The 19,666-nt window shown below is 43.5% G+C and overlaps 1 protein-coding gene across 2 annotated transcripts in view; it reads left to right on the forward strand.

Moving 5' to 3' along the window:
* The first annotated feature begins 914 nt into the window (after window positions 1-914).
* LOC106612632 (proprotein convertase subtilisin/kexin type 7) overlaps window positions 915-19,666 on the forward strand; it is a 29,507-nt gene continuing 10,755 nt past the window's right edge. For both annotated transcript variants that reach the window (XM_014213975.3, XM_014213977.3), the window contains exons 1-9: window positions 915-1,047; window positions 3,539-4,012; window positions 4,499-4,633; window positions 8,179-8,344; window positions 13,566-13,656; window positions 13,886-13,940; window positions 15,682-15,820; window positions 15,899-15,999; window positions 18,995-19,162. In XM_014213975.3, the coding sequence (XP_014069450.1) occupies window positions 3,599-4,012; window positions 4,499-4,633; window positions 8,179-8,344; window positions 13,566-13,656; window positions 13,886-13,940; window positions 15,682-15,820; window positions 15,899-15,999; window positions 18,995-19,162 (1,269 nt within the window). In that variant the 5' untranslated portion in view covers window positions 915-1,047; window positions 3,539-3,598. The remainder of the gene's footprint in view (window positions 1,048-3,538; window positions 4,013-4,498; window positions 4,634-8,178; window positions 8,345-13,565; window positions 13,657-13,885; window positions 13,941-15,681; window positions 15,821-15,898; window positions 16,000-18,994; window positions 19,163-19,666) is intronic.

Consider the following 19,666-nt stretch of genomic DNA (forward strand, 5'->3'; position numbering starts at 1 on the left):
GACCACAGACTGCGAATAAATAAAGTAACAAATATAACAGAATCTATGTCCTGACTTTAATTCCCCTTCCCTGATGAGTGGGATACAGACATCTGGACTTATGGCACTGTTGTTTAAATCAATCCTGCATCTTGTATTGCCACATTTCATGTAGGTTGAAAAAAGTCAAGGTCTCTAAGTAATGGACCAAATACTGCAGTATCATGATTAGAAGACTAATAAATAGTATTTTTCAAGAATCAATGGGAATATACACTGAGTATACAAAACATTACGAACAGTTTCTCTTTCCATGACAGACTGACCAGGTGAAAGCTATGATCCCTTATTGATGTCACTAGTTAAATAAACTTCAATCAGTATAGATGAAGGGGAGGAGACAGGTTAAAGAAGGATTTGTAAGCCTTGAGACATGGATTGTGTGTGCGCCATTCAGGGGGTGAATGGGCAAGACAAAATATTTAAGTGCTTTTGAACGGGACCTCAAAAGTTTCCTGAGTGTATCAAGAATGGTCCACCACCCAAAGGACATCCAGCCAACTTGACACAACTGTTGGAAGCATTGGAGTCAACATGGTTCAGCATCCCCGTAGAATGCTTTTGACACCTTGTAGAGTCCATTTATATTTATATTTATATAAATTGAGCCTGTTCTGAGGGCAAAAGGGGGGTGCAACTCAATATTAGGAAGGTGGTGCCTACCGTTTAGTATAATCAGTGTATCATTCATTTAAAAGTCAAAAACTTACTGTGAGAGATCTGTAAACTTGTATTATATTTCACCTCACCTGTTAGCCTACCTGGGTCTCCCTTAGCCTGAGTACCAGTCTGTTAATCTAACAAACATTCCACTCCTTGTAGTCCCTGTCATATGCCAAAGATGTTTAGCGTGGCAAGGAGTGTAATGACAGTTTAACTCACCCAAGTGGATAAAAAAATAAAAAATACGTTGCGGAAGTGACGACATTACGGAAACTACAGTCTCAGCTATCGTAAATGAAATTGTAGTCCACAAATAAACGGCAGAATAAAGACGTCGACGAAAAGGTAAAATACATAAATCAGTATGACATTTAGCCATGTGATTATAGTACTTGTTTGCGTGTTGAGGACTAGCTGACAATGGCTAATTAACGTCGTTAGCTGGCTAGCTGTTTGTAACTTCGTCAGCCACACTGTCTGTTTATAGCGAGCGTAGCTAATTAGCAAGCTATCAGATGAACTAAGGAGTTCTGGCTATTTACACAACTAGCTGTCGAATAAAAAAATATAGTTAGCTATGTGTTTCGCTATTTCGTTTGTCGCAGTCGTGTTATAAAACGAGCTTCCAAACTGCTGTAACTAACTAGCTCCTATAACGTTGGTAGCTAACGTTAGCTAGCTTACATTACTGTACAGCGAGCCAATTTACACGCCCGAAACAAGCAACCAGAGTGGGGTTTTATATCAATGCATCTAACGTTAGATGTCAAGTTAATTACATCAGAAGTTGGGAGTTAGTTTAGTAGAAGTAGGCCTAACACACAACGTCATAGTTAACGTTAGCTACTAAACATGTTTTTGTTAATTTCTGAATCTGTCAATATTGATACCATGTTTTCCTCTACTACTGTACTGATTAATAACACTGTCCCTGCCCAGGGTTTCCCAAACTCGGACCTGAGGCCCGCCCTGGGTGCATGTTTTGGTTTTTGCCCTAACACTACACAGCTGATTCCAGTAATCAAAGCTTGCTGATGAGTTGGCTATTTGAATCAGCTGTGTAGTGTTAGGGCAAAAACAAAAATGTGCACCCATGGGGGAAGTTTGGGAAAGCCTGTCCTAGCACAATAATGGACAAAAGCAGGGTTTCCCAACCCTCTCCCTGGCCCACACAGATGTTTCACATTTTAGTTTTAACCCTACATTGGCACGCCAGATTAAATTAGTCAAAGCTGTGATGATTAGTTGACTAATTGAATCAGGTGTGGCAGTTTAGAGTTAAACCAAAGAGGAAGAGAGGCCCAATTCTGTGGAAAATCTGTCTCCCACCAGCAAGTGGTGTTTTTGTATGGAGGTCAATGAGTGTTGAATTTGGTTAACAAATAAAATGTATGGCTTATTTGCTACATGAGGCGTATTTTTAATTAGAGGTTTTGTAGTGCTGGCGTTAAGCGTGTACTGATAAGTAGGACATGTGACATCCCGGCAAGTTGTCTCAAGATGGCTATGCATATTCATGGAATGAGACTAGTAGCATAGCCACTCTCCATTGAATACAGGTGGTTGATGTCAACAACCCTCATAGAATAGTAAAAAATAGGACAACAATAATGAGAGATCCATCAATCCAAAGAAAGGATAGGCGGGAGCTAGACTGCCTGCCATGCTGCTTTGTGGACAACGACTCCCATTGTTAGGGTGGAGATACATGTATATTGTCTGTACATCTATAATCTTTGGTTAAAACAAAAATGTAAAACGTATAGGGGGAGGAAGCGAGGGTTGGGGAAATCCTGGACTAAAAGAGCCTAATAATCTAAGGACCTTACGTGTTCTGTTAAGAGGCGAATTGGCACTGGCAGCCTAAACTGCCAAATGCTCCCATCTAAACGTAAATCGATTCTCAATTGTGGTACGGTTCTTGAAACATAAAGCCCTTTACTTTAATAACACCAAATAATTTTACAAATGCAAAATATACACTTACTGTACACTGTTTTTAAGTGGTTTTAGCACAGTATTTTTCAGTGACAACACTTTAACAAAACCTCCCCGGCCAGAAGATTCAATTGTCAATTAGCGCTAAAGGTAGTTATGCATGGGCTATCCCTGTCCTAGTGTTGATGTCCTTGGAATAACCTGTTGAACTGGTCGAACCACCCAGAAATGATAACCTGAGTCTTTCCCTTTGTTGATGTAGTCTAGTTTATTCTGCTTTTCGCTAGATTCTCCAATCTTAATTTACAAGCTTCACAAAATGTGGGTTCAAGTGGCCTCTGTTCACACCGTCGTAAACAACACAATTTGTGTGAATTCGTGTCACGACAAGTCTGTGTGCGCTGTAATATGAATAACATGCATGATTCTCTTAGTCAGGTTATAGTCCTATTCTTTCCTAACAGAGAAAAAGGGCATGTCAATACCCAGCAAAATATGCATTGGTCACAATGGCTTTGTCATTTTGTAGAACTTGAGTTGATTCATATGCTACATGGAGTTGTCCTTGTATTCTGTGGTTAGACTAGCCTATCATTAGCAGGATCATAGTGTTACATGGATATGGTAAAACATGTACCGTCCGCCTCTCCAGTGTCAGTAACAGCACAATGTTATATAGGCCTGGTGCTGTGATTGGCTGGAGTTCTGATATGAACAGTGTGCCAATGGAGGGTGTGTACCAGTGCATTACTTTGAGGGCTGTTGAATATGAGAACTGGTCTGTTGTTGTGAAATCTCGCTACTGCCTTTTGAATGCCACACTGCAGTGGAGCCATCTCTCCCTCTTCTGTGTGTCCAGCTACTTTCTCTACTCCTCCTCACCACCCTGTCTCCTCAGGCTGCAGGTCCTAATGTGGAGGCGGAGCAGAACTTGCGTTGAGCACGTGCCTGTGTTGCCATGGGGTCACCCCCCTTGTTCCTGCTCCTCCTGGGCCTGACCCCTATGCTCCGCCTGACTGTTCATACCTTCCACACGTCCGCCCCTCCCCCGGCTCCTCCTCCCTCCTGTGGGCCGGGCCAGTCCTGGGCCGTCCGGCTGCACACAGACTCAGAGCTGCTGGAGGCTGAAGGCTCCACCCTTCACGAGCTGGCCAGCAGGGTGGCTGAGCAGGCTGGCCTGGAGAACAGGGGCCAGATAGGGCAGCTGGAAGGCCACTACCTGCTCTGTGCCGGGCCTGAGGAGGAGGGCAGGCCGGGGGATGTGCTGGCAGCCCACCCTCATGTGCTCTGGCACTCCCAGGAGCAGGTCCTCAGCCGCTCCAAGAGGGCAATAGCCTTCAACGACCCCAGATACCCATTACAGTGGCACCTGGTGAGAATTAGGCCTAATTTGTCTTCTTTATTTTATTTCAGAACTGTTTCATAGCTAAGCAATATTCAGATCTACTTACTGCACACCTATAGCCTATAGAATATTCAAATCTACTTACTACACACTTATAGAACATTCAAATCTACTTAATGCACACTTATAGCCTATAGAATATTCAAATCTACTTACTGCATGCACACTTATAGCCTATAGAATATTCAAATCTACTTACTGCATGCACACTTATAGCCTATAGAATATTCAAATCTACTTACTGCATGCACACTTGTAGCCTATAGAATATTCAGATCTACTTACTGCATACTTATAGCCTATAGAATATTCAGATCTGTAAGAATGCACAGTACTTTTTAAACTGTCGGCTATATGCCACGTTTATTTTCATTCCTCATTTGCAAACAATGTCTTCAACTCTGTAACCTTTGTCACTTCCCTGCTCTTCTCCTCCTCTCCACCCACCCGCAGCACAACGATGTCAGGGTGGGCATGGACATCAATGTGACTGGTGTATGGGAGCACAACATCACAGGGACAGGGGTGACAGTGGTGGTCGTGGACGATGGGGTTCAGCACACCCTCCAGGACATTCAGCCAAACTATGTGAGTTTCATACTCTGAAATCTTCATCCCTAACTACAACGTTTTCAGACAAGATAGAACGACCAAATGGGGCAGTGTTGCAATCTACTGCAGAGATAGCTTGCAGAGTTCTGTCCTACTATCCAGGTCTGTACCCAAACAATTTGAACTTCTACTTTTAAAAATCCATCTCTCTAAAAACAAGTCTCTCACCGTTGCCGCCTTCTATAGACCACCCTCTGCCCCCAGCTGTGCTCTGGACACCATATGTGAACTGATTGCCCCCCATCTATCTTCAGAGCTCGTGCTACTAGGTGACCTAAACTGGGACATTCTTAACACCCCAGCCATCCTACAATCCAAGCTTGACGCCCTCAATCTCTCACAAATTATTAATGAACCCACCAGGTACCACCCCAAAGCCGTAAACACTGGCACCCTCATAGATATCATCCTAACCAATTTGCCCTCTAAATACACCTCTGCTGTTTTCAACCAAGATCTCAGCGATCACTGCCTCATTGCCTGCATCCGTAATGGGTCTACGGTCAAACGACCTCCACTCATCACTGTCAAACGCTCCCTGAAACATTTCAGTGAGCAGGCCTTTCTAATCGACCTGGCCCTGGTATCCTGGAAGGATATTGACCTCATCCCGTCAGTAGAGGATGCCTGGTTATTTAAAAAAAATGCCTTCCTCACCATCTTAAATAAGCATGCCCCATTCAAGAAATTTAGAACCAGGAACAGATATAGCCCTTGGTTCTCCCCAGACCTGACTGCCCTTAACCAACACAAAAACATCCTATGGCGTTCTGCATTAGCATCAAACAGCCCCCGTGATATGCAACTTTTCAGGGAAGTTAGAAACCAATACACACAGGCAGTTAGAAAAGCTAAGGCTAGCTTTTTCAAGCAGAAATTTGCTTCCTGCAACACAAATTCAAAAAAGTTCTGGGACATTGTAAAGTCCATGGAGAATAAGAACACCTCCTCCCAACTGCCCACTGCACTGAGGATAGGAAACTCTGTCACCACCGATAAACCCACTATAATTGAGAATTTCAATAAGCATTATTCTACGGCTGGCCATGCTTTCCACCTGGCTACCCCTACTGCAGTCAACAGCACTGCACCCCCCACAGCTACTCGCCCAAGCCTTCCCCATTTCTCCTTCTCCCAAATCTATTCAGCTGATATTCTGAAAGAGCTGCAAAATCTGGACCCCTACAAATCAGCCGGGCTAGACAATCTGGACCCTTTCTTTCATAAATTATCTGCCGAAATTATTGCAACCCCTATTACTAGCCTTTTCAACCTCTCTTTCGTGTCGTCTGAGATTCCCATAGATTGGAAAGCAGCTGCTGTCATCCCCCTCTTCAAAGGAGGGGACACTCTTGACCCAAATTGCTATAGACCTATATCCATCCTACCCGCCTTTCTAAGGTCTTCGAAAGCCAAGTCAACAAACAGATTACCGACCATTTCGAATCCCACCGCACCTTCTCCGCTATGCAATCTGGTTTCAGAGCTGGTCATGGGTGCACCTCAGCCACGCTCAAGGTCCTAAACGATATCGTAACCGCCATCGATAAGAAACAATACTGTGCTGCCGTTTTCATTGACCTGGCCAAAGCTTTCGACTCTGTCAATCACCACATCCTCATCGGCAGACTCAATAGCCTTGGTTTCTCTAATGATTGCATCGCCTGGTTCACCAACTACTTCTCTGATAGAGTTCAGTGTGTCAAATCAGAGGGCCTGTTGTCCGGACCTCTGGCAGTCTCTATGGGGAGCCACAGGGTTCAATTCTTGGGCCAACTCTTTTCTCTGTATACATCAATGATGTCGCTCTTGCTGCTGGTGAGTCTCTGATCCACCTCTACGCAGACGACACCATTCTGTATACTTCTGGCCCTTCTTTGGACACTGTGTTAACAACCCTCCAGACGAGCTTCAATGCCATACAACTCTCCTTCCGTGGCCTCCAACTGCTCCTAAATACAAGTAAAACTAAATGCATGCTCTTCAACCGATCGCTGCCTGCACCTGCCCACCTGTCCTGCATCACTACTCTGGACGGTTCTGACTTAGAATATGTGGACATACAAATACCTAGGTGTCTGGTTAGACTGTAAACTCTCCTTCCAGACTCACATCAAACATCTCCAATCCAAAGTTAAATCAGAATTGGCTTCCTATTTCACAACAAAGCATCCTTCACTCATGCTGCCAAACATACCCTCGTAAATCTGACCATCCTACCGATCCTCGACTTTGGCGATGTCATTTACAAAATAGCCTCCAATACCCTACTCAACAAACTGGATGCAGTCTATCACAGTGCCATCCGTTTTGTCACCAAAGCCCCATATACTACCCACCACTACGACCTGTACGCTCTCGTTGGCTGGCCTTCGCTTCATAATCGTCGCCAAACCCACTGGCTCCAGGTCATTCTACAAGACCCTGCTAGGTAAAGTCCCCCCTTATCTCCGCTCACTGGTCACCATAGCAGCACCCACCTGTAGCACGCGCTCCAGCAGGTATATCTCTCTGGTCACCCCCAAAGCTAATTCCTCCTTTGGCCGTCTCTCTTTCCAGTTCTCTGCTGCCAATGACTGGAACGAACTACAAAAATCTCTGAAACTGGAAACACTTATCTCCCTCACTAGCTTTAAGCACCAGCTGTCAGAGCAGCTCACAGATCACTGCCCCTGTACATAGCCCATCTATAATTTAGCCCAAAGAACTACCTCTTCCCCTACTGTATTTATTTATTTTATTTATTTTATTTTGCTCCTTTGCACCCCATTATCTCTATTTCTACTTTGCACTTTCTTCTACTACAAATCCACCATTCCAGTGTTTTACTTGATATATTGTATTTATTTTGCCACCATGGACTTAAAAAAAATATATATTTTATTTATTTTTATTTATTTTTTGCCTTTACCTCCCTTATCTCACCTCATTTGATCACATTGTACATGGACTTATTTTTCTACTGTATTATTGACTGTATATTTGTTTTACTCCATGTGTAACTCTGTGTTGTTGTATGTTGTCGAACTGCTTTGCTTTATCTTGGCCAGGTCGCAATTGTAAATGAGAACTTGTTCTCAACTTGCCTACCTGGTTAAATAAAGGTGAAATAAATAAATAAATAAATACTGGCCACATCTAGGCCTATTTCATTTTGAAGCTTTTTACTATTAAAATGGGTAAGCTGACGCACACCCCAAAGTCTTTTGTAGAGGTTCTGACTTACGGAGAGTAAACTATAAAAAGAAGGTATGTCACAGACTCTAATTATGCTCCCAAATATTTTATGGGTATCACAACCAACGTTCCGGCACACAGTGCCTTTGTCAGGGTTAGGGTTCAGTGCACCGAAGAAGGCACAGTGTGCCATTACATTTTTGGGAGCATAATTAGTGACTTTGTTTCTTTTTAAAGCTTTTTGCTGATGTCATCATGTAGTATGTTCTTTTCCAAATTCACATTCTCACATGCTTTATTCTTGACCAATACAAATGTTGTCGTGCTTCATTCTGTCCCTATAGAGTCCAGAGGGCAGTTATGACTTGAACTCCAACGACCCGGACCCCATGCCCCACCCGGACGCCCGCAGTGACAACCACCACGGCACGCGCTGCGCTGGGGAGATCGCCGCTGTCTCCAACAACAGCTTCTGCGCTGTGGGCGTGGCCTATGGCAGTAAAGTGGCAGGTACATTGTGTGTTTGGAAAGCATGGTTATGGTAACAATCAGAAGATTTTACAGGGTTGTATTCATTAGTGCACACCTTAGTAAATAGTTTTGCACGGAAAATGAACATTTGTGTTGCTTTTTGGACAAGATCAAGTAGTCCCTCTCTGTTTGTCCTTTTCTTCAGTTTGGTGCCTAGGGGGGAATTCAGACCCAAGATAGGCGCGCATAAATTGAACTTTTCTCTCTACGAGTATTCTGATCTTGAACGAAGGTGACAGCCAGCTAAACGTTTGGGGTGGATATCATTGAAATTGAGGTACCAGAGGTGTACACCGTGTTCTGACCTTGACTTAATTCCCTTATAATTCCACCACCTTTACGCGCAAGGAAACCATGACTAATGTCGAGCATCTGTTGGTTCAAAGTAGAAAAACATATATTTCCAATAGTAATGACACCATTCTCCATGCATGGTAATGTATAATTGAAGTCGGAAGTTTACATACACTTAGGTTGGAGTCATTAAAACTCGTTTTTCAACCACTCCGCAAATTTCTTGTTAACAAACTATAGTTTTGGCAAGTCGGTTAGGACATCTACTTTGTGAATGACACAATTGTTTACAGACAGATTATTTCACTTATAATTCACTGTATCACAAATCCGGTGGGTCAGACTTTACATACACTAAGTTGACTGTGCCTTTAAACAGATTGGAAAATTCCAGAAAATGATGTCATGGCTTTAGAAGCTTCTGATAGGCTAATTGACATCATTTGAGTCAATTGGAGGTGTACCTGTGGATGTATTTCAAGGCCTACCTTCAACCTCAGTGCCTCTTTGCTTGACATCATGGGAAAATCAAAAGAAATCAGCCAAGACCTCAGAAAAAAAAAATGTTGTCCTCCACAAGTCTGGTTCATCCTTGGGAGCAATTTCCAAATGCCTGAAGGTACCACGTTCATCTGTACAAACAACAGTACGCAAGTATAAACACCATGGGACCACGCAGCCATCATGCCGCTCAGGAAGGAGACGCGTTCTGTCTCCTAGAGATGAACGTACTTTGATGCGAAAAGTGCAAATCAATCCCAAAACAACAGCAAAGGACCTTGTGAAGATGCTGGAGGAAACAGGTACAAAAGTATCTGTATCCACAGTAAAATGAGTCCTATATCGACATAACCTGAAAGGCCGCTCAGCAAGGAAGAAGCCACTGCTCCAAAACTGCCATAAAAAAGCTAGGCTACGGTTTGCAACTGCACATGGTGACAAAGGTCGTACTTTTTGGAGAAATGTCCTCTGGTCTGATAAAACAAATATAGAACTGTTTGGCCGTAATGGCCATCATTATGTTTGGTGTAAAAAGGGGGAAGCTTGCAAGCCGAAGAACACCATCCCAACCGTGAAGCACGGGGGTGGCAGCATCGTGGTGTGGGGGTGCGTTGCTGCAGGAGGGACTGGTGCGCTTCACAAAATAGATGGCATCATGAGGTAGGAAAAATTATGTGGATATATTGAAGCAACATCTCAAGACATCGGTCAGGAAGTTAAAGTTAAATCCCACCGTACCTTCTCCGCTACGCAATCTGGTTTCAGAGCTGGTCATGGGTGCACCTCAGCCACACTCAAGGTCCTAAACGACATCATAACCGCCATCGATAAGAGACATTACTGTGCAGCCGTATTCATCGACCTGGCCAAGGCTTTCGTCTCTGTCAATCACCACTTTATTATTGGCTGACTCGACAGCCTTGGTTTCTCAAATGATTGCCTCGCCTGGTTTATCAACTACTTCTCTGATAGAGTTCAGTGTGTCAAATCGGAGGGCCTGTTGTCCGGACCTCTGGCAGTCTCTATGGGTGTGCCACAGGGTTCAATTCTCGGGCCGACTCTCTTCTCTGTATACATCAATGATGTTGCTCTTGCTGCTGGTGATTCTCTGATCCACCTCTACACAGACGACACCATTCTGTATACTTCTGGCCCCTCTTTGGACACTGTTAACTAACCTCCAGACGAGCTTCAATACCATACAACTGTCCTTCCGTGGCCTCCAACTGCTCTTAAACGCAGGTAGAACTAAATGCATGCTATTCAATCGATCACTGACCGCACCTGCTCGCCCGTCCAGCATCACTACTCTGGACGGCTCTGACTTAGAATATGTGGACAACTACAAATACCTGGGTGTCTGGTTAGACTGTAAACTCTCCTTCCAGACTCACATTAAGCATCTCCAATCCAACATTAAATCTAGAATCGGCTTCCTATATTGCAACAAAGCATCCTTCACTCATGCTGCCAAACACACCCTTGTAAAACTGACCATCCTACCGATCCTCGACTTCGGTGATATCATCTATAAAATAGCCTCCAACACTCTACTCAACAAACTGGATGCAGTCTATCACAGTGCCATCCGTTTTGTCACCAAAGCCCCATATACTACCCACCACTGCGACCTGTACGCTCTCGTTGGCTGGCCTTCGCTTCATAATCGTCGCCAAACCCACTGGCTACAGGTTATCTACAAGTCTCTGCTAGGTAAAGCCCCGCCTTATCTCCGCTCACTGGTCACCATAGCAGCACCCACCCGTAGCACGCGCTCCAGCAGGTATATCTCACTGGTCACCCCCAAAGCCAATTCCTCCTTTGGTCATCTTTCCTTCCAGTTCTCTGCTGCCAATGACTGGAACGAACTGCAAAAATCTCTGAAGCTGGAGACTCATGTCTCCCTCACTAGCTTTAAGCACCAACTGTCAGAGCAGCTCATGGATCACTGCACCTGTACATACCCCATCTGTAAACAGCCCATCTATCTACCTCCCTCATCCCCATACTGTATGTATTTATTTATCTTGCTCCTTTGCACCCCAGTATCTCTACTTGCACATTCATCCATCTTCTGCACATCTACCATTCCAGTGTTTAACTGCTATATTGTAATTACTTCGCCACCATGGTCTATTTATTGCCTTAACTTACCTCATTTGCACTCACTGTATATAGACTTTTTGTTTTCTTTTGTTCTACTGTATTATTGACTGTATGTTTTGTTTATTCCATGTGTAACTCTGTGTTGTTGTATGTGTCGAGTTGCTATGCTTTATCTTGGCCAGGTCGCAGTTGCAAATGAGAACTTGTTCTCAACTAGACTACCTGGTTAAATATAGGTGAAATTAAAAAATTTAAAAGCTTGGTTGCAAATGGGTCTTCCAAATGGACAATGACACCAAGCATACTTTCAAAGTTGTGGCAAAATGGCTTAAGGACAACAAAGTCAAGGTATTGGAGTGGCCATCACAAAGCCCTGACCTCAATCCTATAGAACATTTGTGGGCAGAACTGAAAAAGGGTGTGGGAGCAAGGAGTCCTACAAACCTGACTCGGTTACACCAGCTCTGTCAGGAGGAATGGGCCAAAATTCACCCAACTTATTGTGGAAGGCTACCTAAAACGTTTGACCCAAGTTAAACAATTTAAAGGCAATGCTACCAAATACTAATTGAGTGTATGTAAACGTCTGACCCACTGGGAATGTGATGAAAGAAATGAAAGCTGAACTGAATCATTCTCTCTACTATTACTCTGACATTTCACATTCTTAAAATAAAGTGGTGATCCTAACTGACCTAAGACAGGGAATTTTTACAAGGATTAAATGTCAGGAATTGGGAAACTGAGTTTAATGTATTTGGCTAAGGTGTATGTAAACTTCAGACTTCAACTGTAGTTAAATTAGTATTTGTTTGGAAAAGGGGATTGTAATTACAAATGGCAATTGTTTTAGCAAGCATTTCGCTACACCCACAATACCATCTGCTAAATATGTGTATGTGACCAATAAAATGTTATTTGATTTTAGCTTAGTTATCCTTATGATCGCTAGAGACGAATGTGAAACAAGTCATGGAGGAAAACGGAAAATAATATCAACGTGACGTATTTCGGCCTCTTTTCCACTGTGATGTAGGCTATAAATAGCTGTGACAATATGTTTTGATTAACGGATGTCCTATACACCCAAGCTATAGGTTTCTGTAGCATCAAACCTACTGAGTTGATTTATGCCCTCTAGAAAGTTTAATTATATGTCCAGGCTTTCATCCATTACATTTTTTTGTGTTAGTTTCCATTTTGCATCATTCCATTCTGTTTAACTTTCTTTCCTCTGTCATGTCTGTGTAGTTGTTCCTGAGGATTGCTAGCAATAGTGGAACATTTTAGGCTAACGTTGTGCAATAATTTGGGACATGGTAGCCTATTTCAGGGTTTCCCAAACTCGGTCCACGGGACATCAAGGGGTGCACGTTTAGTTTTTTGCCTTAACACTACACAGCTGATTAAAATGATCAAAGCTTGATGATTAGTTGATTATTTGAATCAACTGTGTAGTGCTAGGGCAAAAATCAAAACGTTACAGCCCTTGGGGTCCCGAGGACTGAGTTTGGGAAAGCCTGGCCTATTTGAATCATTTATGGAACTCATACCACACTTATCAGTGTGAGCCTGGTGCACGGTTCACGACGACTGGATTGTTGTCATACAGTTCCATTATTAGTAGGGTCGATTTCTAGAGCTATTGTTCAACCCCTATTGTACACTTTTCTCTCACCTTCCAATATTTTATGGTTTAATCAATTTGAATATGGCAACTTTCATGATGAGTCAAACCACAGTTTTTTTCATTCATCAATATATTTTGTGTGTGAAGGCTCTCCAAACCTGTTTTTTATGATTCATAAATACTTTCATAACCCTAAATTATCTACAAGATCAGAGTATTTTAAAATCTACCAATTTGTTGCTGAAACGGAGACAAATAAGTATATATTTAGATGTCTTTATTTTATTGATCCCTAATATTCTGAACCCGTTCTCTATATATTGTCTGTCGAGAAAATGTAAAGGGATACTTTAGATAAATGTGCTGAAAACCCCATTGAATACAAATTCCATGAGGAAATCTGTTGGCCAGCAAGGGGAGGGTTTTCAGCAGTTTAAATAAATGTATTCAGTGTGCATAAGGTATGGCTGAATAACAAATACTGAGAAATGCTTAAATCAAAACATGGAAGGGCAGAAATTTCCTAAGGCTGAATTGGGCCCCTAGTGAATACAACCCTGGTGTGGTTAGGTGCTGAGGAAACTCTCATGGCCCTAGTTTGGTGTAGTTTGGTGCTATCAGATTCGTATGTATTGAAGTCCTTTCTCACGTCATGTTTTGTCTGTTCAGGTATCAGAGTCCTGGATGGGCCGCTCACAGACAGTATGGAGGCGGTGGCTTTCAACAAGCACTACCAGATCAACGATGTCTACAGCTGCAGGTACAACAGCGAGCAGCTCAGCCTCACATGACTCTGAACACGCTTGGTTTGCTTATAATCTGAGCATAAAGCAAAATATTAACCGGAATATACAGCCAACCACAGCTCTAAGCGTGGTTATAAAGATATGCCCTTCTGTCTCTCTAGATTTTTCCTCCGCTGCTCTTTAGTGGCTGTAGGAAAAATGTGTCTGACTCAACTGTGCTCTCCTCTTCCCTGTCCTCCTCAGTTGGGGTCCTGACGATGATGGCCGCACTGTCGATGGACCACACCCCTTGGGCAAGGTTAGAGTGGATACAACATACGTTACTGCACACAACCATTTCTAACACGTTTTGCCAGTCCTAGGCTGCATTCCAAACACTTAAGATACACCCTCAGCCCTCAAATGAAGTGGACACTTCTGATGACGTATCATGACGTCTGACGAGTGTACACTTGCAGAGGGAGGGAGGAATGATTTTTAAATGGACCACCCTTGCCCAGAAATTTGTCACTCGTTCATCCCGCAATGATTGTTTTTTTTCATCCACCGGTAGCTTGTGGGTGCTTTATATGCGCTACAGTCAATTATGATTGCATGTCTACTTATAGTAACTATATAATTATTAATATACATTTACTGCATGATAGCTAGCAAATTAATGGCCTAACTAACGTTAGGCTGCCTAGCTGGAACTTCTGAAGAAGGAAAATGTTTTATTTCTACAATTTCCAAAAGATAACCAAACAAAAACATTACTTTTGCGAGATGTGTTTGTGCCGTCATGTGCATTAGTAGCACAATTTCTAACTTATTTACATTCGTTTTTACTTACACTTCTCCATATTGATGTTGAGGTTTTAAGTCTTAGTGGATGTACAATCATCGCGAATTGAATTATGGGGCGTTTCAGGCCCCGATGTGAACATAATTGTACACTCGCAAACTCGATCAAAAACGAGGGCTGGGGGGCTTCCTTTGCGAACTTCCCTTGTTTTGCTAATCGTTTGGACAAGATGGTGACGGCGAGGGTAAGTGGAGGAGGGTGTGTCTTTGATGAGTTTGAAACGCAGCCCTGGTCTCCTTATAGAAATGCATTGTGAGAATGCATTTCTGCACCACTCTTCGGTACCAGCAGAGGGCAGTATACTGTTGCTCTCTACAGGGCACGGTTTGTGTGAGTGTCTTATGAGACCAAAAAAAAGAGAGAGCACATCCCTTACACATGTACATACACATATACACATACACACTCTGACTCGAGACATGAGTGTCTGGCTTTTTCTGGTCATGTTCGTTTCCTAGGTGTGCCTCACTCCCTGAATGGCTTTGGCAGGCACTGTGGAAATGAATCAGGACCACCAAATCCCCTCAGCCAGTCCTCATGGTCTAATAGAAATTCATGCTAGCTGCGGCTTCCAGCTTTTCACAAACCTAAGAATGGCGGTATACACAGGATAGTATTATAATGACATACACTGAGTATACCAAACGTTAGAAACACCTTCCATCGACCCTACAAGGTGTCAAGTGTTCAACAGGGATGCTGGCCCATGTTCACTCCAATGCTTCCCACAGTTGTGTCAAGTTGGCTGGATGTCTTTTGGATGGTGGACCATTCTTGATACACATGGGAATTTGTTGAGCATGAAAAACCCAGCAGTGTTGCAGTTCTTGACTCAAACCGGTGCGCCTACTACCATACCCTGTTCAAAGGCACTTAAATATTTTGTCTTTCCCATTCACCCTTGAATGGCACACATACACAATCCATGTCTTACAGCTTAAAAATCCTTCTTTAACCCATCTCCTCCCCTTCATCTACACTCATTTGAAGTGGATTTAACAAGTGACATCAATAAGGGATCATAGCTTTCACCTGGTCACTCTATGTCATGGAAATGTTTTCTATACTTAATATTCAATATTCAGGTATGACTAGGCTTGTGAATGCTGCTATGTACTCTGGTTGGCTGTATTAGTCTGCAGGAAGTTACTAGGCGTGACTAACTGAAGCAAATGTTTCCTTGTTTGGCCTGTAGGCGGCACTGCAGCACGGTGTGATTGCTGGCAGACGGGGATTCGGCAGTATCTTTGTCGTCGCCAGTGGCAACGGGGGCCAGTACGAGGACAACTGCAACTACGATGGCTATGCTAACTCAATCTACACTGTTACCATTGGTCAGTGAATAGGAGCAATGTTATCTGTCTCTGTGTCTCTGTGTTGAGTGTTTCTAACCGTGTGTGTGTCTCTTGTAGGAGCCGTAAATGAGGAAGGGAAGATGCCCTTCTATGCTGAGGAGTGTGCCTCCATGCTGGCTGTCACCTTCAGCAGTGGGGGCAGAACGCTGCGTAGTATTGTGAGTCTGTACTGCTAGTAACACACACACACACACACACACACACACACCATTTCGAGGGAGTTTTCACACATAGTTCTGAGCTATAGTTTGAATCCGAGTTCTATGATTTTCTACATTGAATTTTCTTTATCCATTTGGTCCGTTTGGGTTCACATTGCCAAATGTCAAACAAACTAAAATGCGAAACTACCACGTGTTCATGCAAGTCCTTTGTTTATCGGGGAAAAATGCTCGCATTAAATCCATCTATGATTATCAAGAAGCATAACTTGTGTGTACCAAACTTCATATTGCTTTCGCTTTGGTCTTCCAACAACATGCAGGAGTAAACAGCGCTATAGCCACTCTAACTATGACGTGAATAGGCAATTTTCCATAGCCTATATCCCAGCCCCCCTCTCCCCTAACATGCATCGGATGTGCTCATAAATGCACTGCTAGTTACAGAATGTCTCAGCGATACCAAGTTATGGTACTGCGTGCATTTCATCAAATGCTCGCAATCAAACAGACAATAATACTGCACACCTCTGGTGCTTTTCCTGTGTTTGGTCCAGACTGCATTCTCACCTGCAGTGAACTGCACCACGGTACCAGTGGAATCCCCCTTACAAAGCCTTGTTGTGCCTAGGCCCTTAAGACGTAGATTGAGAAAGTTGGACAGTCGGATGATGACAGATGATATTGTACTGTGCAAATCAGACATCTTTGAGTGAGGTATAGAGGACACATTAATGGCTAGTGAGTTAAAGGAAAACCACCCCAAAAATATATTTTGGTGTTTGTTTCATTAGTCCATTGTTGATATAGTCCCAGAATGTTTTGCATGTCCGCAATCAAGTTTTCAAGATGCGTAATTTCCAAAATATAGAAATACAGCCGGTATGATGCATTTTGCGTCATATGATGGTGTGTTTTGAGCGAGGGCAAAAGGAGATGGGTTTTAGGAAGCTAGAGAGGAGAGCTGTAAGGTAAAGCTCTCTGTTTGCTGCTGTTTGTTGCCATCTCCTGGGTGACATGGTTTGGCGGGGTGATGTAAGCCCTGGGCCAAAACCCTCAACCGGCATCCGAGACTTCCTGAAAAGCCAAATACACCAGGCCAAGTGGTTTTAGGGCTAGGCTCTAGCTCTTCTACCCTGTCACACAAGTGCTCTGCACATACTGTTTCTATCCCACATGGCACTCTATTCCCAATATGGAGCACTGCTTTTGATCAATAGTGCACTATACACGGAACAGGGTGGCATTTGGGATACCGCCACTGTATCCACCCACCAGCCCAACCACTTCTAACTGCCATGTGCTATGCTGCAGTGCCACCACTGCTATGCACCATTTCCCTCATTACATTCCCAACACACGGGTCCCATTTGATGTTGAGCAGTGCTGAAGTCTGAGCTCTCTCCTCCGCTCTGTGCTTTCATGGCTTTGACAGCTGCTTTAAATGAGAGCAGGCATTCTAGTTGACATATGTCTGTGGATTCTTCCTCCGTCCCTTTCCCTCCACAGCAGAGAGCCTATAGTGTTCCTGTCAGACTGTTTCTCCTCTCTGTGTCCGACCAGGCCTGTCGTCACCTAGGATCAAACACCCCCTAGCTGTGTGTCTGTGACCAACACTCCAGAGAGGTCCCTTACTCCTCTAGGAGACGAGCTGTTTAGACAGCACTGTCTGCATGGTCTGGATCTGTACTGCATGGCTGCGTCACAAATGGCTCCCCATTTCCTTTTATAGTGCATTATATATTTAATATTATTTAACCATTATTTTGACAGAGAGTCGACGCTGAGTCCTGTATAGCACCACAATACACATCAAACTACACATTCATACACACACATTAAAATACAGATTATCATGCACAACAATACACGAAAAGCAAAACCCAATCATAAAAAAAAGACTTTTTTCAGTACAAAGGTCCCTAACAACTGTCTGAAATGCCCTAGAGGCACCAATTCCTCAAATTTTGAAAGTGTATTGTAGATCATTCCACATGTAAGGTGCAAAACAAAAAGCTAAAAGCAGATCTACCCAACACAGTGGAGCTGGAAGGGATCTCCAGAGTTTGCCATCCCTGAGCACCAGGTCCGGTAGCCCGTACATCTATAGGTTCACAATGAGGTAAGGTATGGCACAAGTTTATGCAAGAGGGCTTTATAGACAAAAAAGAGCGCAATGCATCGATCTACGAGACTTCAAAGAGGGCCAGGCTACTTTCTGAAACAAAATGCAATGATGTGTACGGAACCCATCGCCCGTAATAAAGCACAAGGCGCTATGATAAACAGCGTCCGATGGCTTCAATACAGTGGTAGCTGCATTCATATATAAACCTATATAGGGAATAGGGTGTCATTTGGGACCATATTTGAATGCTGCACACTTCAGTATATACCATTGTCATGCATATTATGCTCATAAGCTACTACATATGCAACAATGCACGCTATACTCTAACCCAAAACTCTACACGCATCACAGTGCTTGTACGTTAGTCTCTCTTTGTTTACGTCAAATATTGAACCCATGACTATCCAGGCTATTTTCCACTGAAGTCCTATAGGCAATAGGCTGTCAACTGGGACGCAACCATAGTAATTTCTCTCCATTGAGAAGGGCTGTGGGATCTATGCAGGTCTGACATGCCTGAGCATGTCAGAGATCATGTTTACCAGTAAATCCATCATCAGTATCCCTTTTCTCTCTGTCCCTGTATTCCTATCAATCTCTCTCCCTCTTTCACCACTTCATGTCTGTTTTAGCACTTCTCTCTACTTTTTCTCATCGTTCAGCCCCTCCATCTCCAACTCTCCATATTTTCTGGCTTTTCCCTCTTCCTCCCTAGTCGTCGCATAGCTCCTTACCACTGACTGTTTGTAATAGCGTGTGAGATTCGTATACGTGTTTATGACTCTTCTCTCTCTCTCTCTCTGTGTGTGTGTGTGTGTGTGTGTGTGTGTGTGTGTGTACTGTGTACTGTGTACTGTGTAGGTGACGTCAGACTGGTCACTACAGCAGGGCACGGGCTGTACTGACGGGCACACGGGCACCTCGGCGGCGGCACCCCTGGCGGCTGGCATGGTGGCTCTGATGCTGCAGGTCCGGCCCTGTCTCACCTGGAGAGACGTGCAGCACATCATCACCTACACAGCCACACAGGTACAATATACATAACAACAGAGTGACGTCATCACCTACACAGCCACAAAGGTACAATGTACAGTACCAGTCAAAAGTTTGGACACATCTATTCATTCAAGGGTTTTTCTTTATTTTGACTATTTTCTATATTGTAAAATAACAGTGAAGACATCAAAACACATATGGAATCATGTAGTAACCAAAAAAGTCTCAATCAAATTATATTTTATATTTGATGACAGCTTTGCACACTCTTGGCATTCTCTCAACCAGCTTCACCTGGAATGCTTTTCCAACAGTCTTGCAGGAGTTCCCAGATATGCTGAGCACTTGTTGGCTGCTTTTCCTTCACTCTGCGGTCCAACATCCCAAATCATCTCAATTGGGTTGAGGTCGGGTGATTGTGGAGGCCAGATCATCTGATGCAGCACTCCATCACTCTCCTTCTTGGTCAAATAGCTCTTACACAGCCTGGACGTGTGTTGGGTCATTGTCCTGTTGAAAAACAAATGATTGTCCCAC

Source organism: Salmo salar, chromosome 09 (genome assembly GCF_965601325.2).
Source record: "Salmo salar chromosome 09, fSalSal1, whole genome shotgun sequence".
Classification (NCBI taxonomy): Eukaryota; Metazoa; Chordata; class Actinopteri; order Salmoniformes; family Salmonidae; genus Salmo; species Salmo salar.